Source organism: Marmota flaviventris, chromosome 2 (assembly GCF_047511675.1).
Source record: "Marmota flaviventris isolate mMarFla1 chromosome 2, mMarFla1.hap1, whole genome shotgun sequence".
Taxonomy (NCBI): domain Eukaryota; kingdom Metazoa; phylum Chordata; class Mammalia; order Rodentia; family Sciuridae; genus Marmota; species Marmota flaviventris.
The window spans coordinates 29589134-29615570 of record NC_092499.1 but is presented as its reverse complement, the minus strand read 5'-3'; the positions used below and the strand labels follow the sequence as shown (position 1 = coordinate 29615570).

The following is a 26437-nucleotide window of genomic DNA, read 5'->3' as shown; positions in this document are numbered from 1 at the left end:
TGAGAACCTCACAGTTACACATCTGGAGACCCCAGACTGTATGTAGGTGTCTGCTACATACTCAAGCTCTGTTCACATACTCCTGCAAACAACCACCTATTGGCCTCTCCTGGAGTCCAGCTGTACACTGGCATGCTTGGGAAGACAGCCCAGTTCACCCAAACCCCAAACTGTGTGGGAAATTCCAGAGCTTTGGGTGCCCAGAGTGTGTGTTCTATAAGGCAGGCAGGGTGTGGACTCTGATAGGGCATGCCCATTTGACCCCCTGGACTTCTCGCCCTATAAGGAGGGTTGTGGCCAGTAGTAAGAACCAAGCACTCCAAAGCTAAAACCCTAGGGCAGACTCCAAGGTTTTATTGATTAGGTTATTGCCCAATCACAAGGGAACTAGAGGACAGAATTATCAAAAAAATTATTTGAGGAAATCATAAGATGTGGGGAAAAGAAAAGGATGATTTCATAGGAAAGTCTAGGAGGAGGAGATATTTGTACAGCATGTAGAAATGGCAAACTTGGAGGGTCCTCCAGCTTTGCAAGCAGAGAAGAATAATACATTCCCTTGTTCACACGAGGTGTCCTTTGTCACCTGAAAACCGCTCTCTTTGGAAAGGCAATTCAATCTCCGAATGAAATATGACCTGCCATCTGCATTTCTCTAAGGGATCCAATATCAGGGTTCTGCCAGCACATGCAGCTTGTGTGTCAGTTAAGATAAGGGCTCTCCCTCCTGCTACCCCTTCTTCCAGACTGTATTCCTGCACTAGGGCATAGGACTTGGGAGAACATTGGCTGATTTAGGCCCCCACTCTAGCCTTTGGCCAGCAATCTTTGTGTAGTGCAATTCCTGAGCAACCTCCCAAGATGGCCTTGTCTGATATAGTTCCCACTGATCTTCCAAAGCTTCCATATGCAAAATATGCAAAAATAATTGTTAATACTCACCCCTCACGGCTACCCATCCTAAATCAAGAACTTGCCCATCCCTATTCTACCCATCTATTCTTCCCAACTAGGCCCATGGTAGATAAGCCATCCTATAGGGCTTTCCTCCATAATAATAAAGTATTATTTAGCTCTGTATGAGGCTAAGTGCCTTACCTGCATTTTTTATCCTCATAACAACCCTATGGAGAAGTAGGTTCAATTATTAGCTCCATTTTATAGAAAAAACAAAAAGGTATAGGAAGTCCTTTCCTTGAAGGAGTTTACAGTTGAGGAAGTTTAGAAAGGACTGTAACAAGTACATAACTCACCAATATAAAGTACAACATTAAATTCATGTAAAAGGGTCAAAGTACTCTTGTAATCAGGGAGATGGTAGAGGCTTTGGGTAGAAGATGAAATATGAATGAATTTTAGGGTTTTGACAAAAGATGACTGGGAGACCGTATTTATAGGGAAAGTATGAGAGAATGTGTAGAGGATGACTAGAGCAAGGAATGGCAAATAGTCAGCTTGTAGAAGTAGAGTTTCGGCTGATAGGGCATACATTAACACTATGTGACTTCAGCACTTTATGTAAGCACAGGAGCTTGGGTTGCTTCATGGGATACATGGATAGGTTTTGACAGGGGTGATGTCTGGTTTGGGAACACAACTTGAAAAAATTCATCTTGTGGCATATATCTGTGGTATATGCATTATTAGCATATGAGAAAGAAAAAGAGTGAGTAAAGGTAAAGAGTTTATTTGGGAGGCTAATTGTAATAAATCAGGGTTTCTCAGCCTCAGCACTATTGGAATTATACTATTAGAATTATTGTATAATTGTTAGTTGTGGAGGTTTTTACTTTGCATTGTGGAATATTTAGCAGCATCTCTAGTCAGTACTTACCAGGTGTTAGAAACCCCCTTCCCCCCATATGACATTGCCAAATGACCCTAGGGAGGCAAAATCACCTCCATTTGAGAACCAATAGACCATGTGGGAAATAAAGAAGGCCAGGGTGTTGAGACATGTGTAGGGGTAAAAATCTAAAACCTTTGACAAGTGTTTGGATAGGAGTGTGACTGAGAAGAGGCATGTTGTAAATTCAAACAGAATAGCAAAAAAAGCCCTAGAGGCTTTGTAGTTTTATATGCTTATAATTGCTTGCACCCTTCTGGAGGGCGATTCGGTAAATAAAGCCATTTAGAGAGCAGTTTGGTAAAATCCTATTAAAAATCACAAAAATGATATTGCCCTTTGACCCAGCAATTCTATTTCTGGGAATTTATCTTATGTGATTCAAATGAAGATGAGTAATCTTTATGTATAAAGCAACAAAGGTACATAAAGACAATAACCATGTTCTCAACAATTCCATCCTCCATCTACCACACTGCCTGTTAAATGAGAAGCCCAGATTTAAGAAGTCGATTTACGAATCAGAGGAGGTAGAGATTGAGGATTCTGGAGCGAAGTTGTAGCTAATGAAACAAAATCTCAGACAGGTGGGGAAGAAAGGGCAGATATAAAGAATGCCACAGAGAATTTACTAACTTCTTTTTCAGAGAGGATGTGACTACAAGGATTTGCAATGGAGAAAGGAGCGAGGGAAGTTGGCTGGAGGACCTCCTAGGGCTTCATTCAATGTTATCTACAGGGTAAAAGGATTGGTTGGACTGGAATTTGTATAGAATCTCGAACTTTGCCTGAGCGCATTCTTTGAAAACAAGGATTGTTCACTTTCTAGTGGGAAGCTATTGGCGAACGTCTATACAAGACTCCTTTGCGAATATGCAATGTATTCAGACTACAAGCAAAGAACTAGCCAATATTCTTTCTCCTAAAGTGCTAGCAATTTTGTTTTTTAAATTGGTCTCTAAATATGGAATCTCTGTTAATTTGTTAAGGATTCTGCCTCTGTAGTGTGAAGTCGTGCATTTAAAGAAAGTAATTTTCGTTAACTAAGGCGAGCAGGAGGAGCCCTGTAGATACGCGGTGGGCGTGGCCAACGCAGCTGAGGTTGGAGGCCACGCCCCCTTCCCAGAGTGCACTGCAGCCACTGCCAGGTTGGGCTCGTTTCTCCAACTTAAGCGGCCTGGGAGAGCGGTCCCGCCATGGACGGGCTCCGGGCTAGCGCTGGGTTGTTGAGGCGCGGGAGGTTGAGGCGCCGGCGCCAGCCCCAGCCACACAGCGGGTCGGTCTTGGCCCTGTCCTTGAGGCCCAGGAAGATCCGAAGGCAGCTGAGGAGAAATGTTGCGTCCCGCATGGCCGCGCTGAGGGCTCAGGCGCTGCCGAGCGAAGACTCGGAGGACTCCAGGGTGGAGTCGACGGCCGACGATCTGGGGGACTCGCTGCCTGATGGAGCGGCGGCGGCGGCCAGTCCAGAGACGGCCCGGAGAGAGCCATACGGCCACCTCGGGCCTGCAGAACTGTTGGAGGCCTCGCCCGCCGCGCGTTCCCTGCAGACCCCGCCGGCGCACTTGGTGGAGGCGCAGACCCCGCCCGCGCGCCTGGGGCCGGCTTCGGCGCCACCCGCGCGCCTGGTAGAGGTGACTGCTGCACCCACCCGAGCGGTGGACACCTCGGCTCGGCTATGTGCTTCCCAGCCCTTGGGAGCCGCTGCACCACCCTGGACGCCTGCGACGCTGTTGGGCTCTCAGCTGGAAAACGCGGGTCGGGAGCTGCCCTGGGACTCTCCGCTGCAGCGCATCTTGGCTGAGCTGAGCCGCATCCCTAGCAGCAGACGGCGGGCGGCGCGCCTCTTTGAGTGGCTTATCGCGCCCATGCCGCCGGAACATTTCTACCGGCGCCTTTGGGAGCGGGAGGCGGTGCTGGTGCGGCGACAGGACCACACCTACTACCAGGGCCTTTTCTCTACTGCCGATTTGGACTCCATGCTGCGCAACGAGGAGGTGCAGTTCGGGCAGCACTTAGACGCTGCGCGCTACATCAATGGGCGGCGAGAGACCCTGAACCCCCCAGGCCGAGCCCTGCCCGCCGCTGCCTGGTCCCTGTACCAGGCAGGCTGCTCCTTGCGTCTTCTCTGCCCTCAGGCTTTCTCAGCCACCGTGTGGCAGTTTTTGGCTGTTCTTCAGGAGCAGTTTGGAAGCATGGCAGGCTCCAACGTTTATCTCACGCCGCCCAACTCTCAGGGCTTTGCCCCCCACTATGACGACATCGAGGCTTTCGTGCTGCAACTGGAAGGTAGGAAACTCTGGCGTGTCTATCGTCCTCGTGTGCCAAACGAGGAACTGGCCCTGACATCTAGCCCCAACTTCAGCCAGGAAGACCTTGGTGAGCCTGTGCTGCAGACTGTGCTGGAGCCCGGAGATTTGCTCTATTTTCCTCGAGGCTTCATTCACCAGGCTGAATGCCAGGATGGAGTCCACTCTCTGCACCTCACCGTGTCCACGTACCAGCGGAATACCTGGGGCGACTTCCTAGAGGCCATACTCCCTCTGGCTGTGCAGGCCGCAATGGAAGAAAATGTAGAATTTCGGAGAGGTCTACCTCGAGACTTCATGGATTACATGGGGGCCCAGCATTCGGATTCTAAGGATCCAAGAAGAACTGCTTTCATGGAGAAGGTACGGGTCTTAGTTGCCCGTCTGGGACACTTTGCTCCTGTCGATGCTGTGGCTGACCAGCGAGCCAAAGACTTCATCCATGATTCACTACCCCCCGTGTTGACTGATAGGGAGAGGGCATTAAGTGTTTATGGGCTCCCAATTCGCTGGGAGGCTGGAGAACCTGTAAACGTGGGAGCCCAGTTGACAACAGAAACAGAAGTCCACATGCTTCAGGATGGGATAGCTCGCCTGGTGGGTGAAGGGGGCCATTTATTTCTCTATTACACGGTGGAAAACTCTCGTGTTTATCATCTGGAGGAACCCAAGTGCTTGGAAATATACCCCCAGCAAGCTGATGCCATGGAACTCTTGCTTCGATCCTACCCAGAATTTGTAAGAGTAGGGGATCTGCCTTGTGACAGTGTGGAGGATCAGCTTTCCTTGGCAACCATGTTGTATGATAAGGGACTGCTGCTCACCAAGATGCCTCTAGCTCTAAACTAGTTTCTTGTTGATTGTTGGAAACAAAGCAGTAGTGATTTTCCACTACCACTGCCACCAGTTCACCTTTTTTTTTAAACTGGCGTTCTTACCTTGATAACCATCAGTATGGTCACATTTACTTATTTACCTTTATGACTGCTTCAATGTCACAAATCTCAGACAGTCTTCTAGAAGGAACCACTTCATCTAGGTACAAAAGTAAAAAAATGGAGGAGGAAAATGAGCTATTTCTACAGAAGTAACCTTAATGCCTAATCATTTTAGAGCACCAGCTTCATCCCCCTCTGGCTTCAGTGTGTTGTGTAGCACTGGCTATATCATTCTGCTTGAGACATTAGAAGTTTTTGTTTGGAAGTTATATCTTTCATTTGAGTTCTCTTTCATCAAATGGTGTGGGGGGGAGGGCAGTTGGGATCAGTATTCTGTTTTCTTATTAAGTTTGTATGAACATTAGAAGAGTTATTAAAGTACCAAAGAATGTTTCCCTTTTCTGAGGCTAGATTCTTATGTGGCTTGGTTTGAAGAAATGTGGGATGTGGGGATGGGGCAGAAAAAATCTATAATGGTTGAGATGAAAAGCAACTTGGAGTGATTGCAGAATATAAAATGTAGAATGTTAAACTTTTTAAAGAGAGGGCTAGGGTTATAGCTCAGCAGTGGAGTACATGTGCACAAGGCCCTGGATTCAGTCCCCAGCACCACATGCACACAGATTCAATAAAGAAAAAAATTGCATTTGATTGGGGACGTTTCTTTAACTTTGGAAGTATTTTACTCATTTTAATTACAGTACTTGAACTCCAAACAGCACAATCCTAGTAGAAAAGTCATTTTCCACTATCAGGGTCAACTAAGAGTATGTATCCTGCTCATTGCTTGCTTGAAACAGTGGCTGGCTCTGCTCCCTAAAGGGCAGCATGTCACCTACTTGTGCCTTCACAGTCCTTAATCAACCAACTTATAGCAAACTGGCCTGGAGGGAAGGCTGGTGTTCAAGTTACTTTCCACTCTCATTTTTTTTCCTGGCAGTTGGAAGAAACTTCCCAAAATCTGGCAAGTGAATATTCTCTCATGGTTGGTGGAAAAGAGCCTGATGTACCAGAAAGAGCCTTGGAACCAGAAGACCTGGGTTTGGGGTGGTGGCTGTTAGGCAGCTGGCTGAGTGATCTGAGGCTGCTGCTACACTCGGACACACAGATTTTGTAAGTATATTTTGGTACAGCTTGATATCTGCACCCTTATCATTTAGATTGTGTCTGGAACTCTTAAAGATCCTGTCATATCTGGCAGTTTCAGTTTTTTAAGGTTGAGAACTTTTGTAATCTTTTTCTAAAAGTTATAAAAGCAAAAATGTATATAAAATAAAAATGATAGCTCCCCTCCAACTTACTTTTCAGAGGTAATTTTTTTTTTTTTTTTTTTTTTTTTGTGGTATTAGGGATTTCGCCCAGCCCTTTTTATTTTATTTGGAGGTGGGGTCTTGCTAAGTTGGCCTAGGCTACCCTCCAATTTGCCATTCTCTTGCTTTAGCCTCCCAAATAGCTGGGATAGAAGTGTGCTATCATGCCCAGCTAATGTATCCTCATGCCCTTTATTTGACTTTTTTCAGTCAGTTCAAATAAAGTTATATCTCTCCCCCCGCCCCCCCCCCCCAAAAAAAAAAAGAGACAGAAAGTGAATAAAAACCTGTCAGGAATAATAGGAAGACTCAATAGTTGGTAACCAAGAAGGGGGGAGTAAGACTTTGCTGACTTTTGCCTCACAGGGCTCCCCAACTAAGTCCCAAAACGTCTAGATCCTGGAATGGGTTTATTAAAGGAATCAAAGCATAGGATTCACCCCTAGGAAACTTACTCTGAAAAGTTTCTTGAATAAAAGTTTGGAGTGTCAGTGGTTCTTTCCCCTTTTTGGGTTGTGAGTAAATATGTTTTGCTTCATCCTTCACTTTTCTTACGGCCATCTCCATTGTGACTATTTTCTGTGTCAGCAAGTCTTTTTGGCTTAGTGATTCAATCTAGATTTGAATAAATAATGTTTTTAAAAAATATATTAGGCAATAAGTCATCAAAAAGTATTAATAAGGTTAGCTATTGTATCATGCTTACTTGTATTAGGTGGTCTATGAATGTCTGAGAATGTTGTTCTCTTGTGCTATTGAATAGAAATTTTTGCACCTGCTAATGAAAATAGTTGCTATTAGGGCATGATGAGCCTGTTAAGAGATGCTGCTTGGTATGAAGTTGGTTTTGTCAACTACCTTTTTAACATTCTTTTCTATCCCTTCATTTCATCTAAGAGCTTTGAAAAGCTAGAACAACCCTTTCAGCTACAGAGTTCCTTTGGTGAAAGAGCCCAGATTAGAAATTAAGGAAAATTGAGGAGGAAAAAGAAAATCTAGGAGGCTCAGTTTAGTCCTTCTTCTTTCTTTATGCCTATATGCAAAAAAGAGAGAACACTTTGGGTTTAAGGGATGGTGGAGGCGGGGAGGGAGAAGGGAGGGGATCAGTAAAACAAATAATAGTAAACCCTGATTTTGAGGGCTACTTGATAAAGACTACTAGAATTTTTGTTTTGTTGTCTTTTTATTATTAGGATTTTATAACCCAATTCTGCAGAGATGTTCTGTATCTTCATACAATATAATATATGTATCTGGGGTTGTAGAAAGTATGTCTGTGATAGGGGAAAGCATATGTACATGCTTAGGGAGAAAAAGGATTTGAGGAACTCTTGAGAGCTCTGAATTTTCTTTTGAAAACACTGCTTGAATTTTCTTACCCTGTTCTTGATTTCCTGAATCATTTCTTGGTTTCCTTCATTTTCTAAGTTGAGTATCTTCATTGCATGATAAATTTCCCTGAAAGAAGTACTTTTTAGTGGTTATACCCTTACAGCATGGGGGTGGAAAATATGGAACTTAGAATTAGTCAAGAATCTTAAATTCCAGTCTTAACTACAGTTTTGCTGAGCCACCTTTGAAAAAAAAATGGTATGATACAGCTTACATAGATATGGTGCAGTTTTTGAAATGATATATCTGAAGGTACATGTATTTCGTGCCTTTATGATAGATCCTACCTAAAAGTAATCTCATTGTCTCTATAATGTAGATTGTCATCTGCATTTGATACTTGAAAAATGGGCTCAAAGTTTATGTGTCTCCCCCAGGCTCAAATACCTATTACACGATAGAACTGGAACTTAAAACCTAGTGTGTTTTTTTTTTTTTTTTTTTTTTGTATTCTAAAATAGGCACTTGATAAATATTAGTTGAATTTATGAATAACCCAGAAATCACCTGCAGGAGAGAACATGAACTTGCCAATCTATCTTAGGCTGGATTTTTGGGTAAGTAGGTGATTGGCACATTACCTTTTCCACTACAGAGAGTGAAAGGCGGAGAAAATTTTTCAGCGAAAAATAATGGGAGAGTTAGCAGTTGAGCTATGGCAGAGACCAGAGATTTAGTGCTTACTTTAAAACAGCCTCGTGCTCCTCCAGGAGCAGCACATCTAGGAAGGTATCCCTGACATGGGCCCCTTGAAGTTTGAGGGCTAGGATGCTACGGCAAGCTTCTAGTCGTACACCTGGTGACTCTTCATAGTGGATAGCCCAGAGCAGGAGATCAGTCAGTTGGGGACTTGCTTGCCCAATCTGTCCCAAAGCTGCAGAGATGAGAGAGCATCATGTTTCTTTCACTGTCACTGAAGTCTGAGTTGGCTGTATCCTAGCATCCAGAAATAAATTGAATATTGCAAACATCTTCCCTTTTGTATGACAGTCAATCACCATTAGAATTTTAAGGTTTAAAATTTAATGTTTAAAAAAACATAAAGACACATACACAAAGAAAAAGTAATACTTTTTTTTAAAAAAGAACTTTTTAGAGAACTGTGGGTGTAGCTAAGTGGTACACCCTTGCCTAGCATGCGTGAGGCCCTGTGTTTGACCCCCCACACTGTCCAAAAAATATATAACTTAAAATGTATTTGGCATGGGGCTGGGGATGTGGCTGAAGCGGTAGCGCGCTCGCCTGGCATGTGCGGGGTGCTGGGTTCGATCCTCAACATCACATAAAAATAAAAAATAAAGATATTGTGTCCACCTAAAAAAAAAATAAATAAAAAATAAATATTTTAAAAAATATATTTATAAAAAAAAAGTATTTGGCATGGATTGGAGTAAGGTATTATCTCTAAAGGATTCCTATGCAAGAGCTGTTTCATCCCATGCTTGCCCATTAGGATATGAACATAGTGTAATTTGCCTATTTAGGGATGAAATGTGGGACAGATAACTTGGAAGATCAGCCTAATCAAGAGAGGGGGAAGGGAGGTGCAGTTATTTCACTTATCAGGTTTGGTTATGCTAGAGACCTACCAAAGACTGTGCCAATAAGAGAAGCAATGCCAAAAATCCTAAAGAGAAACTCGGAATATCAGAGGGCATCGTCTGACTTTTGCAAAGTGCTATAGTTGAAACCTCCAGGGAAAGCAAGATGTATCAAACTGTAAATAACTATGTGGAACTTTGTGTTGTTGGTAGGAACTGTCTTGCTGCCCTTTGCTTTAACAAGTCATTCATAGATCTAGATTCGGGATTCTTGATTAAAAAATAAGATGAGGAAGAGTATTTTTTTCTTCCTCATGCAAGGAACTTCTGAGAAGCTAAGATCATTCTTCCCTACATTCCAACCCAATTACTAGAGAGCCTTTAGGCATCATCTATGTTAGCACAGGAGACAGTATTTAAAGTTGGGGCCATAATTTCTATAATACCTCGAATGGCAAAAGCCTTGATTTTCCAGTATGGATCTTGGTGCATCAGATTCACGAGGCATTCAAACACCTGGGATGGATAAGAAGCAGTATTGAATGGGGAGAACCAAAACAAGAATGGACCAGAAACCAGGAGCCCACTTATTTACAAAGTGCTTTAACTGAAAAATGACCTATCAATTCTAGGGACAAACGAGCTGGAATTTTAACTTACCAGCCTATACACGGTGTATTAGTTGGATTATCTGCTTTTTGGATTGATTTTTCTCAGCCCACAGATCTATGGCCATACAGACTTTGTGTGTGTGGGGTGCTGGGAATTGAACCCAGAGCCTCGCACATGCTAAGCATGGGTTCTACTGCTGAGTTATACCCTAGTCCCAGACTTCTTATGAATACCCAATCAGATTTTCCCCTAATAACTTGGGATTATAACTCCATTCACTGGAATTGATCCTAAAGCCCATCAGCACCTAGATATTGAGAAGCTAGTTAACAGGATTCAGAGGTATGCTCTAGAGTGAAGATTGGACTAGCTGGGAGCTAAAAGGTCCTCCATACTGATTGATATGACTTCTTGATTCTGAAGTCTCATTTAGTGTCCCCACAGAAAGAGAGTATACTGTGCACAAGAGGGGAAGGTAGGCCTTCTTCAAGTCTATCAGGTAAGATGAGAACGTGTTTCCTTTACTTACCATCTTGTTGCGGATCTGAAGGGCACCAGCTGCCAAACAGGCTGCCTGCCGAACTGCTATGAAATCATCAGAGAAACAGCGCAGAAAGCTTGGGAGAAGCTTGGCGGTCATGAGCTTGAGCCCACCTATCAGGTAGAGGGCTTCTACACGCTTCTGGGGATTTCCTAGACCCAGCTTAATCCTATAAGGCACAAGTTGCTTTTATTTCCCCTCCTTAAACTTCCAGTGCCTCCCACTCATCCATTCACCCTCAGGATAAATTTTTAGCTCTGTAGGCTCTGTTATCCAGCCCCATCCTGGCACTCAACTGTGCTGAATGACAGAATTAAGTGTCAACTTTCACCCCTTGTGACAGGTTCTCTCTTGCATTGCTATCACATGTGTGATGCATATAGTTCAGCAATTGACTCCCAGCCCAGAATGACAGTCTTACCCATTCTCCGTGAAATGGCCTTCTCTTGCTCACACTGAGTAATCAATTTTTCTATGGCAGTCTTGGTATATGCCATTTGTTCTAGTTTTAAATATGATATAGTATTTTATTTTTTTTTCCCAAGGGAAATAATAGTTTGCTTTATTTTAAAATAGCAACTTCCTTACATTGGAGCACTAGCCAAAATTCAATACTGATGCAAATATAAATTTCTTAGGAGCTCAAAATATGTGTCAGGTGGATTTTCTGAATTTCTTAAAAGGCAGAATTCTTAAACCATATCAAACAATTAGAAACAATATCTATCAACAGCATGCCACAGTTTAAACCTAAGCCAAATAACCAAATTATGTAAATTATCTCAAATAATTTTTGTTAATATTTAGGAGAACAATAAACATTTTTAATAACTTAAAGTGTCTTTCTACTTATCTCCTAATCCTTCCAGGAAGTATAACTTTTCTTCACTAGATTTAAATTTTAAAAAATTCAAATATTTACTCATGGTAAGAAATTCTGGCATTAACTATTAGCTGAATTGATCACAAATAGAAAATCATGAAAGTTTATTGAGCCCTTACAAATGACCACTTATAGCAAGTCCTTATAAGCCCTAGATGAGAAAGGCAGTTCTCCACTTTCTAATAACACCTAAGGATTACATTGCATAATATTAATTCATCAGAACAGCATTCTGACCAATGATAAATAATATATAGGAAAGTCATAGTCCTACTTAATAATGTTTCATTATAAATATTTTGACCAATATTAAAAAATTTTAAACTCCATTATGCTGACATTTCCAGAAGTATTATCAACTTAGCAATGAGTCATTTTTATGATGCCATTTATTAAACTGAAAATAAAGAAAGATGGCATATCTGGTTTATATTTAAGTGATTAAATTCAATAATTCAATCTGTCACCACTTGAAAAGTACATTTGTTTCCTCAGCATTGGATGCATTGAGGTACAAGCAGCTGTCCTGGTTCTCAACTTCCCTCTAATGGAAAGCATATGGAATTGCAGCAGTGAACATCAACTGGTTCCTAGTCAAAGCTCCACTTCAAAAAATGAGAGAATCTAAGATAAAAGTTATATTAGAGGCAAGAAGATTCTAATCTCAAATATTTTATTCCAACAACTTACATTATACCAGCTGACCCATACTGAATAGTAAATGCTCACTGAAAACAAATGAAGATGACAATACCCTCATTGTCATTCACTGATAATTTTTTAAACTGTTTTATATCCAAATATATGTATATAAAACATTTGTACAGATAAATTAGTGTTAAGAATTTTAAAATGCAGAATAAAATCCACAAATGTCCTTTCTATGTTCTGAAATCTTACAAATGTTTTCAAGATCGGAGGCTTCAACATCCTGGCTAAATGTGAAAAACATGTCAGAATTCAGTATGTTATAGGAGGCTCCAGAACTGACCATCTCATAAAAGCAAAACAAAGTTATGGTGCTTCCATTATTGCTTAATCCTCTATACGTTAAAAAGTACACCTTTGAATACTAAAGCCAGGTATTTACTAAATAGTGTTGTTTTCTACTAGCCAAATTCAGCCCTCCCAAACCAGCTGAACCAGGAGTTTTTTTTCAGCTCATTGTCCATTAGGAGTTTGAAACATTTTCAATTAAAGCCTTCATTTTTCCTGTAAACTTCATATGTGGCCCAAACAACGCTGTCTCTGAGGTGGCCTCTGATGATACAGTATTTTAAATTAAGCATTTGTGTATCTTGCCTGTGTTCATCAGAATTGTGTCATACTTCGAACTCCCTCAAATACCCAAAATATTGCCTCACATTAGTGAGCACCTGGTGCTTCTTTCCATAGCCATATTGCTAGTTTCTTTAGGGACTTTTCTTTTAGGGACTTTTCATAGCTGGACCTGTTACTATGCTGAGCATACAGAGTAGCTCAACAAATGCTGGTTAGATCCCAGGGTTCCTAAACACTTCTAAGAATAGAAGAGTTTCTCTTGTTGACTAGATCTTACCTGATTGTGTCATGTACTTCTTTCCCAAGGCTCATTTGACCCAGTGTTTGGGCAGCTGCTTGCCTCACTTCATTATTCCAGTCATCCCACATAAGCTGGATCAACTTACGTTTCATATCCTGTAATCAGGTGTAATTGGCTATTATTTATTGAACATGAATTTTGTACTTGGCATTGTGCTTCCCCCCACCCCTTAATCTTTTGAACAATCCACTGGGACAGATGTTATTTCCATTTACAGATGACACAATAGAGGCTCTGGTAAATGCTAGAGCCAGGACTCAAATACAGGTCTGTTTCTCAAGCTCACCCTCTGAAATTCTGTATAGTGTCAGAATGTCAGGACCAACAGGATCTTTGTGAGAGACTTAAAATTTGAAGTAAACAACTCATCCCTGTTTGCCTGGGACTTGCCTAATTTTAGTACTGAAGGTCTCATGTTCTGGACAAACCAGAATAGTTGATCACTCTATCAGCGTATATCTCAGAAGGAAAAGAACAAAGATTGCTACAGTTTGTTAATGATGGTGTATACATGTGCCCAAAGCTATTCTTGTCTGCAACATCTCACTTTTCTACCCCTACTCGATGTTTTCCTACTCTTTAGGATTTAGCTCAAAAAGTACCTCCCGAGTGAAGTCTTCTCTATCTCTGTGAGCATAGGGAACTACCATTATACCTTACAGCTGCTTTTGTTTTAGCTATTTATATAACACTTGCCAAGGAAAGATATATTGTCTTTGCATCCACATTGCCTAGAGACTGTAGGATACCCAGAAACTGCTTGTTTAGTGAATGAGTGAAAGAACTCATATACATACTGCCTCTCATAATTACAGCAGTCTGCCGTGACATTCTCATCACCTTTATCTTGTACATTGCTAGCTCTGATTGTTTGTGTATTTTGGGTTGGTAATCCTGAATGACAAATTCCAATGATGGGAATGCACAAATGAATTCAGGTATTGTAACAATGCAGGTTCTGACTGGTTTGACCTGAGGTGAGATTTTGCATCTCTATAGCAAGCTCCCAGGTGATGCAGCAAGATACTCCTGCACTTGAGGCAGAATTAACTTAGTCTTTTAGGTTGTATGCATGTATGTATGTGTAACAGTGAATCCCAATATTATGTATAATTATGCACTAATAAATTTTTTTAAAAAAATTGTGACTCAACCCAAACAAACAACAGCAAAGAACTAAGCCATTTCAAACATCATCAGGCAATTATCCTGAATGGCCAGATATATGTTTTCCATATCAAAATATGAGGAGTAAAAAAATGGAGGCTGTTTACTTCTAGTAGGAATGGCAGTGTAACCCTGGGCCATTCTGGAAAAGATCCTATTTGGACAGCTAATGATTTGAAAATAATGGTAAAAAGGAGGTCAGGGTTTCCCTTGCCTAGAATCTCCTCTCCAGTTGTAGAAATTTAACAGATAAATTCAGTCCACACTAATATTTCTCTGAAATGTTTTTAAAAAATACTTCACAAAAAAAAAGTACTTTACATTTATTGCTTGTTCTTGAATATTTGTGCTTGTTTGTCTTGTTGCTTCCAACTGCAATATCGGTTTTTTGAAAGCAGGGAATCATATTTTATATGTGTGTGCTAAACACTCAGAGAAACTGCACAAACATTTAGTTGGCTTGTTGTGTCTTTTTTTTTTTTTTTTAACTCAGTGCTTTTCAGACTTTTGAAGAATCAGTGTTAGGGCTGAGGTGGGATGGAAAAATGTCATTAACTGATAACTTTTATAAACTCCATTGATACTGAGCAGTGTCAGAATACTATAAGTTTCTAAGCTCTTCCTCTTAGCTTTTGTGCTTTATTGTGGCTGTATTACACAGATTGTGGATTGCCACCACACTGATAAGAAGTAGTTTAAGTCACAGAATGACATTGATATTTGAAGATAATTACAGTTATGACTAAGAGACAGCAATGTGAGATAGAGATCTATGTGGTGAGATTGGAATATTAGCAGCAAAACAGAAAGGCTTCCTCATCCAACCTTGCTTAGGCTTTCTGTCCTGGAGCAAAGAAAGATAAGGCTTACTAAGGAGACATTTCCATTGATCTGGGAGAAAGCCCTGCAGGCCAGGATCCGATCCTTCCATCGATGGCTATTCAGTTCCACAGCAAGCATGTTGTGTATCAGGGTCTGAGGAAATGGAAGACTTGTATGGACATTCATGATTACCTTTAGAAATACTAGAATCTTGAAGAAGTTAAATCCTAACATGGCATCCAGCATAATTGATATCCCAAGCTTGTCACAATTGTAGTTTTTAATGGTAAGCTGTGATCAGAAGCAAATTCTTCATGTTACTGCTTTTCTTGTTTACTGTTAAGAACCATTTGCAACCCAATTCTTTCTTAGCTATTTGTTGTCACAGCTCCCTGTATATATATACCTCTGTACCCAGGTTTACCCACACTTAGCCTATTTTACCTATATTTGTGATTGATTATCTTAGCAGCAAAACATAGAAACTTCCTCGAGTTTGGACACCTTACATGCATTGATCATAATTCCCCAAAACTTAGTTTCCTTCTCCAACCCTGTAATGGACACATACTGTCTTTTCATTGAGATATCTCAGGAGAATACAGGCCTGGTCCTCAGTGTCCTTATTCTTCTTGTTGAACAGCTGGTGGAAGATCCTACTAATCACCGGGTAAGTGGCAATACCATCCAGAGCCAAGCACTGAGCTGCAACCCAGCTGTCCACACTATTGCCTGCCACAGTGGAGCAAAAAAAAAAAAAAAAAAATGAATGCATATGGTGATCTGTTTTCTTCCAGAGATGGGTACCAAAGACCACTGCCTGCCTGATACCTCACTTCCCTGTGCCCCAGTCCCATGTGTAAACCATATTTAAATGGGGTGTATCAATCCCATATTTAAACCATATTTAAATGGAGCATATCAACGTTTTAGATATAAACTGAAATTTGCAACCTGAAAGTTAAATACTAAAGGCTGTTAGGTAACAGGCATAAGGCCTTCCTTCCTGGAGGTTGGGAAAACTAGAGAGGGAGGCTTTCCTAAGATGGAGGAATTAAGCAGTTGAAAGTCTATCTGCAGAAGGCCAAACCAGTCATCCAGCTACCCCCTGTAAGGCTTGTTTCTCAGAGCAGTTAGGTATATTGGGCCTCTCCCCTGACACAGCCTTTTTGATTAAATAACTCCAACAGTATGTACAGACAATACCTGAAGTTAACTCTACAAAAAAATGGAAGTATGATAGTCAGGTGGTGGTTTTCTTAAATTTTCAAAATTCACTTAATAATGTTATATCATCCTGTCATTAAAAAAAATCAGGTGGTATGAAAGAGGCCATTTTTTAAAAAATTTTTTTAGTTGTCGCTAGACCTTTATTTTATGGTGCTGAGAATTGAACCCAGTGCCTCACACATGCCAGGCAAGTGTGCTACCGCTAAGCCACAGCCCCAGCCCTGATTTTTTTTTCTTGAATTTTCAATGAACATGTATTACACATAGCGGGGTTTAGCAAGAAAATTTCATATTACATATCATATGCACTGATCAAATCCAGCCTCCTGTTTTCCACATTTTGTTTCCCCCCAACCACTCACCAACTTCTAGTAACTCTATTCTCATATTTCTACATTGAGGTTGACTTTGTTTTTTACTAACTTTTCTATATGAGAGAAAACATGGTACTTTCATTTCTGTGTCTAGCTTATTTATTTATTTTTTTTAAATATTTATTTATTTATTTTTAGTTTTCGGCGGACACAACATCTTTGTTTTATGTGGTGCTGAGGATCGAACCCGGGCCGCACGCATGCCAGGCAAGCACGCTACCGCTTGAGCCACATCCCCAGCCCTGTGTCTAGCTTATTTCACTTAATATAATGTCCTCTGGTTCCATCCATTTTAAGGCATGCATCTATGAAAAGGTTGGTCCAGGTATCAATTAGCAGTACCTATGAAGAAATTATTTCTGAATGTTCCAACATAACCCCAAACCCAAAATGGCAGACATCACAACATGACAGTTTGGGGTAAAAGGGTGGGAAAGCTGATGGTGAGACACCCTGTCTTTATCCCCTCTTTCTACACGGATACCTTTCAGAAGGGCAATGTGCATGATGTCCTGTGCCAGAGGATTATGTGACTGCATGGCATATTGGCATATTGCTGCTGCCATCCTCACATTGGTATTCTTGTCACAAAGAGCAGCCTTCAGGGCAGGCTGTAGAACCTCTGGCACATCTGGGACAGAGGGGGCTTTCACAGTTTCCTTGTCTGTAACCAAAAGAGAGCCAGGTAAAAGTAGTAGCTCTTTGCTTTTCACTCCAGCACAGCTTCCTTCCTAGCCACATGGTGTTCTGCCTCAGCACAAGTTGCAGATGCTTGTTGGTACTTAATTGTTTTGCTGGGCCTGTGATGGGCAGGACACTGTCATGCCAGCTCTTTCGCCTTTATTTTATTTTATTTTTTATATCTTTTTTTTTTAGAGAGAGAGAATTTTAATATTTATTTTTTAGTTTTCGGCAGACACAACATCTTTGTTTGTATGTGGTGCTGAGGATCGAACCTGGGCCGCACGCATGCCAGGCGAGAGTGCTACCACTTGAGCCACATCCCCAGCCCTCCTTCGCCTTTATTATCTGGGCTCTAAAGTTCCACGCCAAAGAATGTTTCCATCTAGGCTGTGGTGACCTTTACCATTAGCTTTAGTAACAAGAATCAACTTATTTTACCCCATGAGACTTTATATATATATATGTATATTAATTTTTAGTTGTAGATGGACACAATACCTTTATTTATGTGGTGCTGAGGATCAAACCCAGTACTCATGTAAGGCAAGTGCTTTACCAATAAGCCACAACCCCAGCCCTATATTTTTAATTATAGCAATTATACTTAGGCAGTGCTTTGCCATTTATTTACATAGTGTTTTTACACCATCTCATTCAGTACTTCAACCCTGGTTGAAGTAGGCAAGGGAGTTATCACTGCAGAACTCACCAGGAATCTTGGGTTTAACTATAAACATTCAACTTCACAAAACTTTCATAGGCCACACATGGCACTATTCTTCAGGAGGATATGGAAACGAGCACAGTTTGTCAATAGGGTAGCAGTGTTTGGCATTCCTTTTGGTTGGAGTTCTTGAGATTGCATAGCATTCCGTGAAGTGCTCTGAGGGTAGCTCAGGGTACACTTTTGCTCCACAGACACTATTATCTCTTCTAATAACTCTATAGATGGAATTCTAGGATCCACAAAGGGCATGCCTGTGATGCATTACGGCATCCAGGGATGCCCAAAGCATGGTGTCCCTATCAGGTATTTATATTTCATTTATAGTTCTTCCTAGTCCCAGTGAACCATCACCAGGCTTCATTTCATCATAAACAATTTTACCTATAAAGATAGTTTGTAGCTCGGTGGAAGCTACTTAACCTGTGCAAGGCTCTGGTTTTCATCTCCAGCACCACAAATTAAAAAATGATCTTATCAGGGGAGCAGGTGGGCACTTAAGCTCAAATAAGGGGGAAGAGCTTTGTTACCCCTTTGTCCACATTCTTTAGATGAGGAAGTTGAAGCTCAGAGAGGTTAGCTGACTTTCCAAGAAGTGTCAGAGCTGAGCCTGTGACTCAGATTTTAAGATTTCTAATGTGTCTTTATCATTAATGCCATGGACCAATATGCCATCTGTTAAGAACAGACTACAATTGGGTTGAGCACCTTTGATCCCTAAATCTGAAATACTCCAAATTTGGAAACTGAGCAATGACATGACAAAAGGAAATTTCCACACCTGACCTCATATTATGGGTTTCAACAAAATGCAGGTATATTAAAATGATTGTATAATACTACCCTCAGGCTATGTGTATAAGGTGCATTTAAAACACAAATGAATTCCATGTTTTAGCTTGGAGTTCATATATAATGAGATATCTTGGGTTTATCTCCAGATTTGCAATATTTCAAAGTCTGAAAAAAGTCCAAAAAACATTTGGTCCTAACCTATAGATGTGTATTTTAGGTGAGCAAACAGAAGTTAATTGAGTATTCGAAAAATAAGCTAAGTTTCTCTGGGAAGTTAACAAGAGAAATCAAAATCTAGACACTGGAAATATGTGAAAGGGATCACCTGAAAGGCACACTTCTGAGAAAGACAAAGGTGTTCTTTGTACAGTTAGTGATGAAGAATCTTCACTGTGGGCTCCATAAGAGTCTACTTCTAGTAAAATTGTATCTGTTTTCCTCAAGTCTATTTCACAGTGTTGCACAGTGATGAAACTGAGTAATTGCCCATCTCTCAGAACATATATATCTGTTGTTGACACATGACTGTATGTGGAAGATTTGGGTATAAGCTTATAATATTGATTGCTGCTCATTGAAGGGTTTATATGCCAGGCACTGAAAATGTGTCATCCCATTTAATCCTCAAGGAAATAAGCAGATAGAGTAAGAATGTGTATGTGTGGAAGTAGATAGCTGGGACAGTGAGCCAAGTCTGGATGGTAGGCAGGGAAGGCTCCTCGGGGAAGTGTCTTAGCTGAAAACTGAAGGGTTACTAGAGCATTTTATCAGGTGAGGAGACAGTTTTCCAGCAGAGGGAGCAACAAATTTGAAAACCTGGAGGGAAAATGCTCGGGTCTGGAACTCAGCATGAAAGAAGTGAGTGAAACTTTAAAAATCTGACAGGTTTGTAGAAGTAAATTTAGCACCTGCTCTTAAGAAATTCCTTTTCTGGTAGGGATAGCAGAAATGTAATCAGATGAATATGGCCCAGGGTTAAATATGAGGACAGAAGTGGGCCTAGGATACCACCACAGCGAAGAAGGGGCAAACAAACCATGTAGGCTTTGTGTCAAGAGAGGATAATTGGCTGGGCACAGAGACGCTCACCTGTAATTCCAGCGGCTCTGGAGGCTGAGGCAGCAGGATCATGAACTCAAAACTAGCCTCAGCAAAACCGAGGCACTAAGCAACTCAGTGAGACCCTGTCTCTAAAATAAAATACGAAAGAGGGCTGGGAATGTGGCTTAGTAGCCAAGTGCTCCTGAGTTCAATCCCTGGTAACCCCCTACACACATACAAACACAAAAAGGATAATTGAGGGACTGGGGTTGTGGCTCATTGGTAGAGAGCTTGTCTTGCACATGTGAGACACTGGGTTCAATCCTTAACACCACATAAAAATAAATAAATAAAGATTTTTTTTAAAAAGGAGGAGTAGGGAAGGTTTCATATCCTTTGAAAAATTTGTCCTTGGGTCCTGTGGGTTTTTTTGTTGTTGTTGATGTTGTTTGTTTTTGTACTGGGGATCGAACCCAGGGATGATTTTTCCCTGAGCTATATCCCCAGCTCTTTTTATTTTTTTAAGTTGCTGAGACTGGCTCTGAACTGGTGATCCTCCTGCCTCAACCTAACAAGTTGCTGGGATTATGGGTGGACCCCAGCTGATACTTTCTTTTTCCATTCTTTTGAGATGAGTCCTGCTGTGTTACCCAGGTTGGCCTTGAACTCTTGGGTGGTTCAGGTGATTATCTTGCCTCCACTCCACAAGTTCCTGGGATGACAGGCAAGCACCATGCCCAGCTTAACATATCTTTCCTTTTTTTTTTTTTTTTTTTTTTTTGTAGTTGGACATAATACCTTTATTTTTATTTATTTATTTTTATGTGGTGCTGAGGATTGAACCCAACGCCTCGCACATGCTAGGCAAGTGCTCTGCTGCTGAGCCACAACCCCAGCCCCACCCCCCCATTTCTTTTTTTTTTTTTTTTTAAAGGCCTAGGACAGTAGTGAACACCTGTAATCCCAGTGGCTCTGGAGGCTGAGGCAGGAGGATCGAAAGTTCAAGGCCAGCCTCAGCAATTTAGCAAGGCCCTAAGGGCTGGGGATGTGGCTCAGTGGTTAAGACACCCTGGGTCCAATTGCCTATGCCAAAAAATTTTTGTTTTAGAGAATAAAAACCCTAAAAAGTAACAAACAATGTATAAGTAGAAACAAAACTACCAATTCATTTAGGTAATAAAAAGATTCTAAAGTGTTAATAAATTAAACCCGGTAGAATAATAAAAGAATAATAAAATCAAGATCCAGTAGGACTTAAGAGTTTACTGCAGGGGCTGGGGTTGTGGTTCAGTGGTAGAGCACTTGCATAGCATGTGTGAGGCACTGGGTTCCATCCTTAGCACCACATAAAAATAGAGATATACAAAAAGATAATACAGCAGGATTTGTCTAGATGCACGAATTAAAGGGAAAAAATAGAATATGTGTGATAAAATTCAACACTTGCCAGGCACAGAGGTGTATGCCTGTAATCCCAGCAGCTCTGGAGGCCGAGGCAGGAGGATCAAGAGTTTAAAGCTAGCCTCAGCAATTTAGTGAGACCCTGCCTCAAAATAAAATATAAAAAAGGGTTGGGGGTGTGGCTCAATGTTTAAGTGCCCCTAGGTTCAATCCCCAGTTTAAAAAAAAATGCAACTGATTTTTGTAATAAATAGAAAAGTCTACATGGGTGTTGGCATATAATTGTAAAAACATAACGAGGTGAAGCACCCCAACTGTTAACACTGGCTAACCTACACAGTGGGAATGGGAGTGGGAAGTGAGATGGGCAAGGCAGTTACCTCTCTTTATATTCCTCTATGTTGACTAATAATGACACGTGTGTGTGTGTGTGTGTGTGTGTGTGTGTGTGTGTGTATGTGTATGTATGTATGTTTTTGTAGCAGGGATTGAACCCAGGGATACTTTACTACTGAGCCATATCCCTAGTCCTTTTCTTTTTTGAGACAGGGTCTTGCTAAGTTGCTTAGAGCCTCACTAAATTGCTGAGGCTGGCCTTGAATTTATGATCCTCCTGCCTCAGCCTCCCAAGTCACTGGGATTATAGGCATGTACCACCATGCCTGGTCTTTTTATTTCTTTTGTAATTAAAAACTGAAAAAATATTTAGGAGACAGAGTGCATAGAATTTAGTGATCTGGTTTTAGAAGAGGAAGGATTTTACCTAGGATGATTCCCAGGGCCCCAAATTGAAAACTGGCTGCCTCAGCCTCCTTAGCCACTGGGACTACAGGTGTGCACCACCATGCCTGACTGTGGAGCTGATTGAGATTTGAAATATGGGAAGGAGAGATCTGTGTTGAGGATGATGAGTTCAGTTTTGGAAATACTGAATTTGAGAGATGCTCTCCAAAGAAGAACTAAAGTGTGTGTGTGTGTGTGTGTGTGTGTGTGTGTTTGGTGGGGAAGCAGGGGTACTAGGAATTGAACCCAGGGGTGTTTAATCACTGAGCCACATCCCCAGTTTTTTAAATATTTTATTTAGAGACAGGGTCTCACAGCTAAGTTGCTGAAACTGGCTTTGAACCCACAATCTTCCTGCTTCAGCCTCCTGAGCCACTGAGATTACAGGCATGTGCCACCGTGCCTGGCCAAAAAAAAAAAATATATATATATATATATATATATATATATACACACACACACACACACACACACATATTGGCTGTTATAAATGGATCTCAAGATGGGACATTGCGAACTTCTTTGCAAGCCAGTGAGCAAACAAAAGGAGAAGCACAAGTGGGAAATCACATGCTTAGCAGGCCCTGGGTTCCATATCCAGCAATGAAAAAAAAAAAGCACTGGGCTAGAAGTCAGGAATCTCATCTCTATTACTGGTAAACTAAATTCAGGCCTCTGGGCCTTGGGTTTCCACCTTTGTAAATGATCTCATATAAGCACCAAAGTCCTGCCAGTTCAGGTGTTCTTTGGCCTCTTGACTTGTAGGCATTCTTAAGCAGTTCAGTCCTAGCTCTCACCTGAGTCCTTCCGGCTGGTGGCACACCGGGGCCGTTCCACAATAGCTGTGGCACACGTGATGATGGCTTGGATCCGAGTGTCATCGTACATGCTTACCAATCCCCGCTTCAGGCTCTCCACTGTCTCATGGTGCCACTCAACCACTGTGTCACAGTGAGGGAAATGAAAAGAGAACCACCTGTCAGCATTAGATATTGGGCTACAGGCAGGTGACAAGGAGTCCCCTTTCTCTAGAATAATTCAAACAAAATATCAGCTCAGAATAAAGAATTCAGAGTTGGGTTCATTAGGGAAGTTATTTCTCTGATGATCCGTGGACCTCTCAGGTACATTCCCTCCAGTCCCATCCTATAGTCTATTAGTCTTTGCTTAAATAATTTCATTGTTACACCTGAAAAATAAATGGGGTGGTAAAGCCTAGTGGTTGACTGGGCACAGTGGTGCACATCTATAGTCCCAGCTACCGAGGCTGAGGCAAGAGGATCACTTTGAGCCCACAAGTTCAAGACAAGCATAGGCAACATAGCAAGATCTCCATCTCAAAAAACAAACATAAAACAAAACTAAACCATAGTGATAAGGGTTTTCTGTTATCAGAGATAGCTGATTTGGAAACACAGTTATTAGCTGTGAGACCTTGGATAAGTTACTTAACCTCTCAGAGCCTGAGACATCACATTTATAATAAAGATATAACACTAGAACCTAACATATTGAATTACTTTGAGGGCTATGCACTAACTAGACAAGGTATTTAGAAAAATGCCTGGCGGGGCTGGGGATGTGGCTCAAGCGGTAGCACGCTCGCCTGGCATGCGCGTGTCTCTGGGTTTGATCCTCAGCACCACATACAAATAAAGATGTTGTGTCCGCTGAAAACTAAAAATAAATAAATATTAAAAAAAAGAAAAACCTAGATGCCCTTCAATAGATGAATGGATAAAAAAAATGTGGCATTTATACACAATGGAGTATTACTCTGCACTAAAAAATGACAAAATCATGGAATTTGCAGGGAAATGGATGGCACTAGAGCAGATTATGCTAAGTGAAGCTAGCTAATCCCTAAAAAACAAATGCCAAATGTCATCTTTGATATGAGGAGAGCAACTAAGAACAGAATAGGGAGGAAGAGCATGAGAAGAAGATCACCACTTAACAGGGACGAGAGGGGGGAGGGAAAGAGAGAGAGAAGGGAAAATGCATGGAAAAGGAAGGAGACTCTCATTGTTATACAAAATTACATATAAGAGGAAGTGAGGGGAAAGGGAAAAAAAAATGAGAGAGAGAAATGAATTACAGTAGATGGGGTAGGGAGAGGGGAGGGGAGGGGAGGGGAGGGGGGATAGTAGAGGATAGGAAAGGCAGCAGAATACAACATACATTAGTATGGCAGTAGGTAAAAAAGTGGATGTGTAACCGATGTGAATCTGCAATATGTATATAGGGTAAAAATGAGAGTTCATAATCTGCTTGAATCAAATGTATGAAATATGATATGTCAAGAGCTTTGTAATGTTTTGAACAACTAATAATAAAAATATATAAAAAAAAGAAACTTGAAAAAAAAAGAAAACTAAAAATAAATAAATAAATATTAAAAAAAAAAAAAAAGAAAAATGCCTGGCAAGATAGGGAGAGTCTGACAGATATTAATTTGTGTGTATGTGTAGCACTAGGGATTGAACCCAGGGCTTCCTGAATACTAGGCAGTGCCCATTGATGTTAATTATGGTGGTTATCATTAAGTTTCCGTGCCTTTGGGGGCTCTTTTTAAAATTTTTGTTATATATGACAGCAGAATGCATTACAATTCATATTACACATATAGAGCACAATTTTTTATATCTTTGGTTATACACACAGTAGAGTCACACCATTTGTATCTTCATACATGTGCTTAGGGTAATGATGTCCATCTCATTCTACCATCTTTTCTACCCCCCTCCTTCCCTCCCCTTTCCCCTATCTAGAGTTCATCTAATTCTCCCATCACCCCCCCCACCTCCAACCACATTATGAATCAGCATTCTTAAATCAAGAAAACATTTAGCATTTGGTTTTTTGGAATTGGCTAACTTTACTTAGCATTATATTCTACAACTCTATCCATTTACCTGCAAATGGGAGGCTCTTTTTTCTAGCTTTCCACATTTTTCTCATTTTAGTTGATAACTGCTTTCTTTGCAGAGCTGCTACATTTCATTTTAATACTCCCATGATCTGTAGGCACTCCAACTAGTGTAGCTTTTCATCAAAATCTCTTTTTGATCTTTTTTGTTATCTGGCCCAATTTATCTAGAATACCTTTTCTGTTCTTACTAATCCCATGTTCTGAAAGTCAGCAGCCCTTGAAGCCTCCAAAAAGTCCTTGTTAAGCCACTACTCTGCCCCAGGCGCTCAACCTTCCACTCATAGATCTTTTGAAGGAAAATTAGATGTAGATGACCTCAACTCCACAAAAGAAGTTGTTTATACCACAGTCAACTACATTTTCTCTTGTACACTACCAAAGCTTGGACAGTGTATTTTATATACTTTATAACAATTGTTATTAATACAACAGTTGTATAATTTGTCGATCATAAAATTTCTGCCTTTGAGTATTTCTTAGTGTAGCGAGTTTCCATAAATAATTATAATAATTATTAGGAAAGATAATAATATTTATTATTTTTTGGTACCAGGGATTGAACCCAGGGGTACTTAATCGCCAAGCCACATCCCCAGCCCTTTTTATTTTTTATTTGAGACAGGGTCTTGCTAAGAATTTACTGACACTGGCCTTGGACTTTCAATCCTCCTGCCTCAGCCTCCTGAGCCACTGGGACTACAGGTGTGCACCACCATGCCTGGCTGAGTTTCCACAAATTATTGAAGTGTCATCTATTCATATAAAAAGCATCCAAATGTATGTAACTAACATTCACCTAACACTGCTATATGGAGGAAGGCTCTCATCCAGTCTAGCCTTAGTGAGGCAAACCAGATTTGTACATTTCACAAGAAAGGGATGGACTGAGGAAACAAAGACTGAAGAACACTAGTCCAAGGTGAGATCCACCTGCTCACAAATGCACACCGTTATCCCAGGACCTCACTTACTTAGCCCCCAAGCAGTCTTCCACTCCTGCAGCATCTTCTGCAGAACCATGAGTTGCCAAGTCACTTCCTCCTGCAGCGATTTTGCCTGCTTCTTCAATCCTCTGGTCTTAACGGGCACTTCCTCCTCACCCACCTGCAGCAGCAGATCCTTGACAGGGGTGGGCAAAGCAGTCCAGCGCTGGGCTCCTTTCACGGGCCTACAAGCTGAGTGACGTGGCAGTGTGAAGTCTTCTCACCTGACTGCCATAGGTCCTGCCATGCAGTGGTCCCCGCCTAGTATCCCATTCCTGTTCCTTCTAACACCAAGCAAAGCTCTTTAGAGAGAACTGTCCCTTAATAATAGGGAGCTGGGTGTGGTCACATAGAAAATTACGAAAAATCCCGATGGCCGACTATGATTGGCCATGATGAAGATGACAGAAATTTAGAGGTTGGAGTTACTAATATGGCATTATGTAAAAATGTGGATGTGTAACCGATGTGATTCTGCAATCTGTATTTGGGGTAAAAATGGGAGTTCATAACCCACTTGAATCTAATGTATGAAATATGATATGTCAAG

The 26437-nt window shown here is 41.2% G+C and overlaps 2 protein-coding genes across 3 annotated transcripts in view; one reads left to right on the top strand and one right to left on the bottom strand.

Annotated features, from left to right (window-relative positions):
• The window catches only part of Heatr4 (HEAT repeat containing 4), a 36777-nt gene that overhangs the window by 1324 nt on the left and 9016 nt on the right, over positions 1 to 26437 (bottom strand). The window contains exons 4-15 of the mRNA XM_027931473.2: positions 25876 to 26079; positions 22770 to 22913; positions 17029 to 17190; positions 15512 to 15672; positions 14989 to 15093; positions 12928 to 13046; positions 10475 to 10655; positions 9780 to 9849; positions 8477 to 8666; positions 7780 to 7858; positions 6856 to 7015; positions 5129 to 5187 (exon numbers count right to left, since the gene is read on the bottom strand). Coding sequence (XP_027787274.2) covers positions 5129 to 5187; positions 6856 to 7015; positions 7780 to 7858; positions 8477 to 8666; positions 9780 to 9849; positions 10475 to 10655; positions 12928 to 13046; positions 14989 to 15093; positions 15512 to 15672; positions 17029 to 17190; positions 22770 to 22913; positions 25876 to 26079 — 1634 coding nt within the window. The remainder of the gene's footprint in view (positions 1 to 5128; positions 5188 to 6855; positions 7016 to 7779; positions 7859 to 8476; positions 8667 to 9779; positions 9850 to 10474; positions 10656 to 12927; positions 13047 to 14988; positions 15094 to 15511; positions 15673 to 17028; positions 17191 to 22769; positions 22914 to 25875; positions 26080 to 26437) is intronic.
• On the top strand, positions 2990 to 6117 carry Riox1 (ribosomal oxygenase 1). Of its 2 annotated transcripts, XR_003582217.2 has the most exons (2): positions 2990 to 5191; positions 6031 to 6117. XR_003582217.2 is itself a non-coding variant. In XM_027931559.2 (1 exon), exon 1 carries the CDS (start codon positions 3043 to 3045, stop codon positions 4999 to 5001), a length of 1959 nt encoding a protein of 652 aa, XP_027787360.1. In that variant the 5' UTR covers positions 2990 to 3042; the 3' UTR covers positions 5002 to 5483. The 2 variants fall into 2 exon arrangements, 1 of the variants encoding a protein (XP_027787360.1); XM_027931559.2 differs by lacking the exon at positions 6031 to 6117 and having other exon boundaries at positions 2990 to 5483.

Bases quoted from the DNA above. Each gene is read 5' to 3' on its own strand.
- Riox1 (XM_027931559.2), top strand. From the start codon at position 3,043: ATGGACGGGCTCCGGGCTAGCGCTGGGTTGTTGAGGCGCGGGAGGTTG.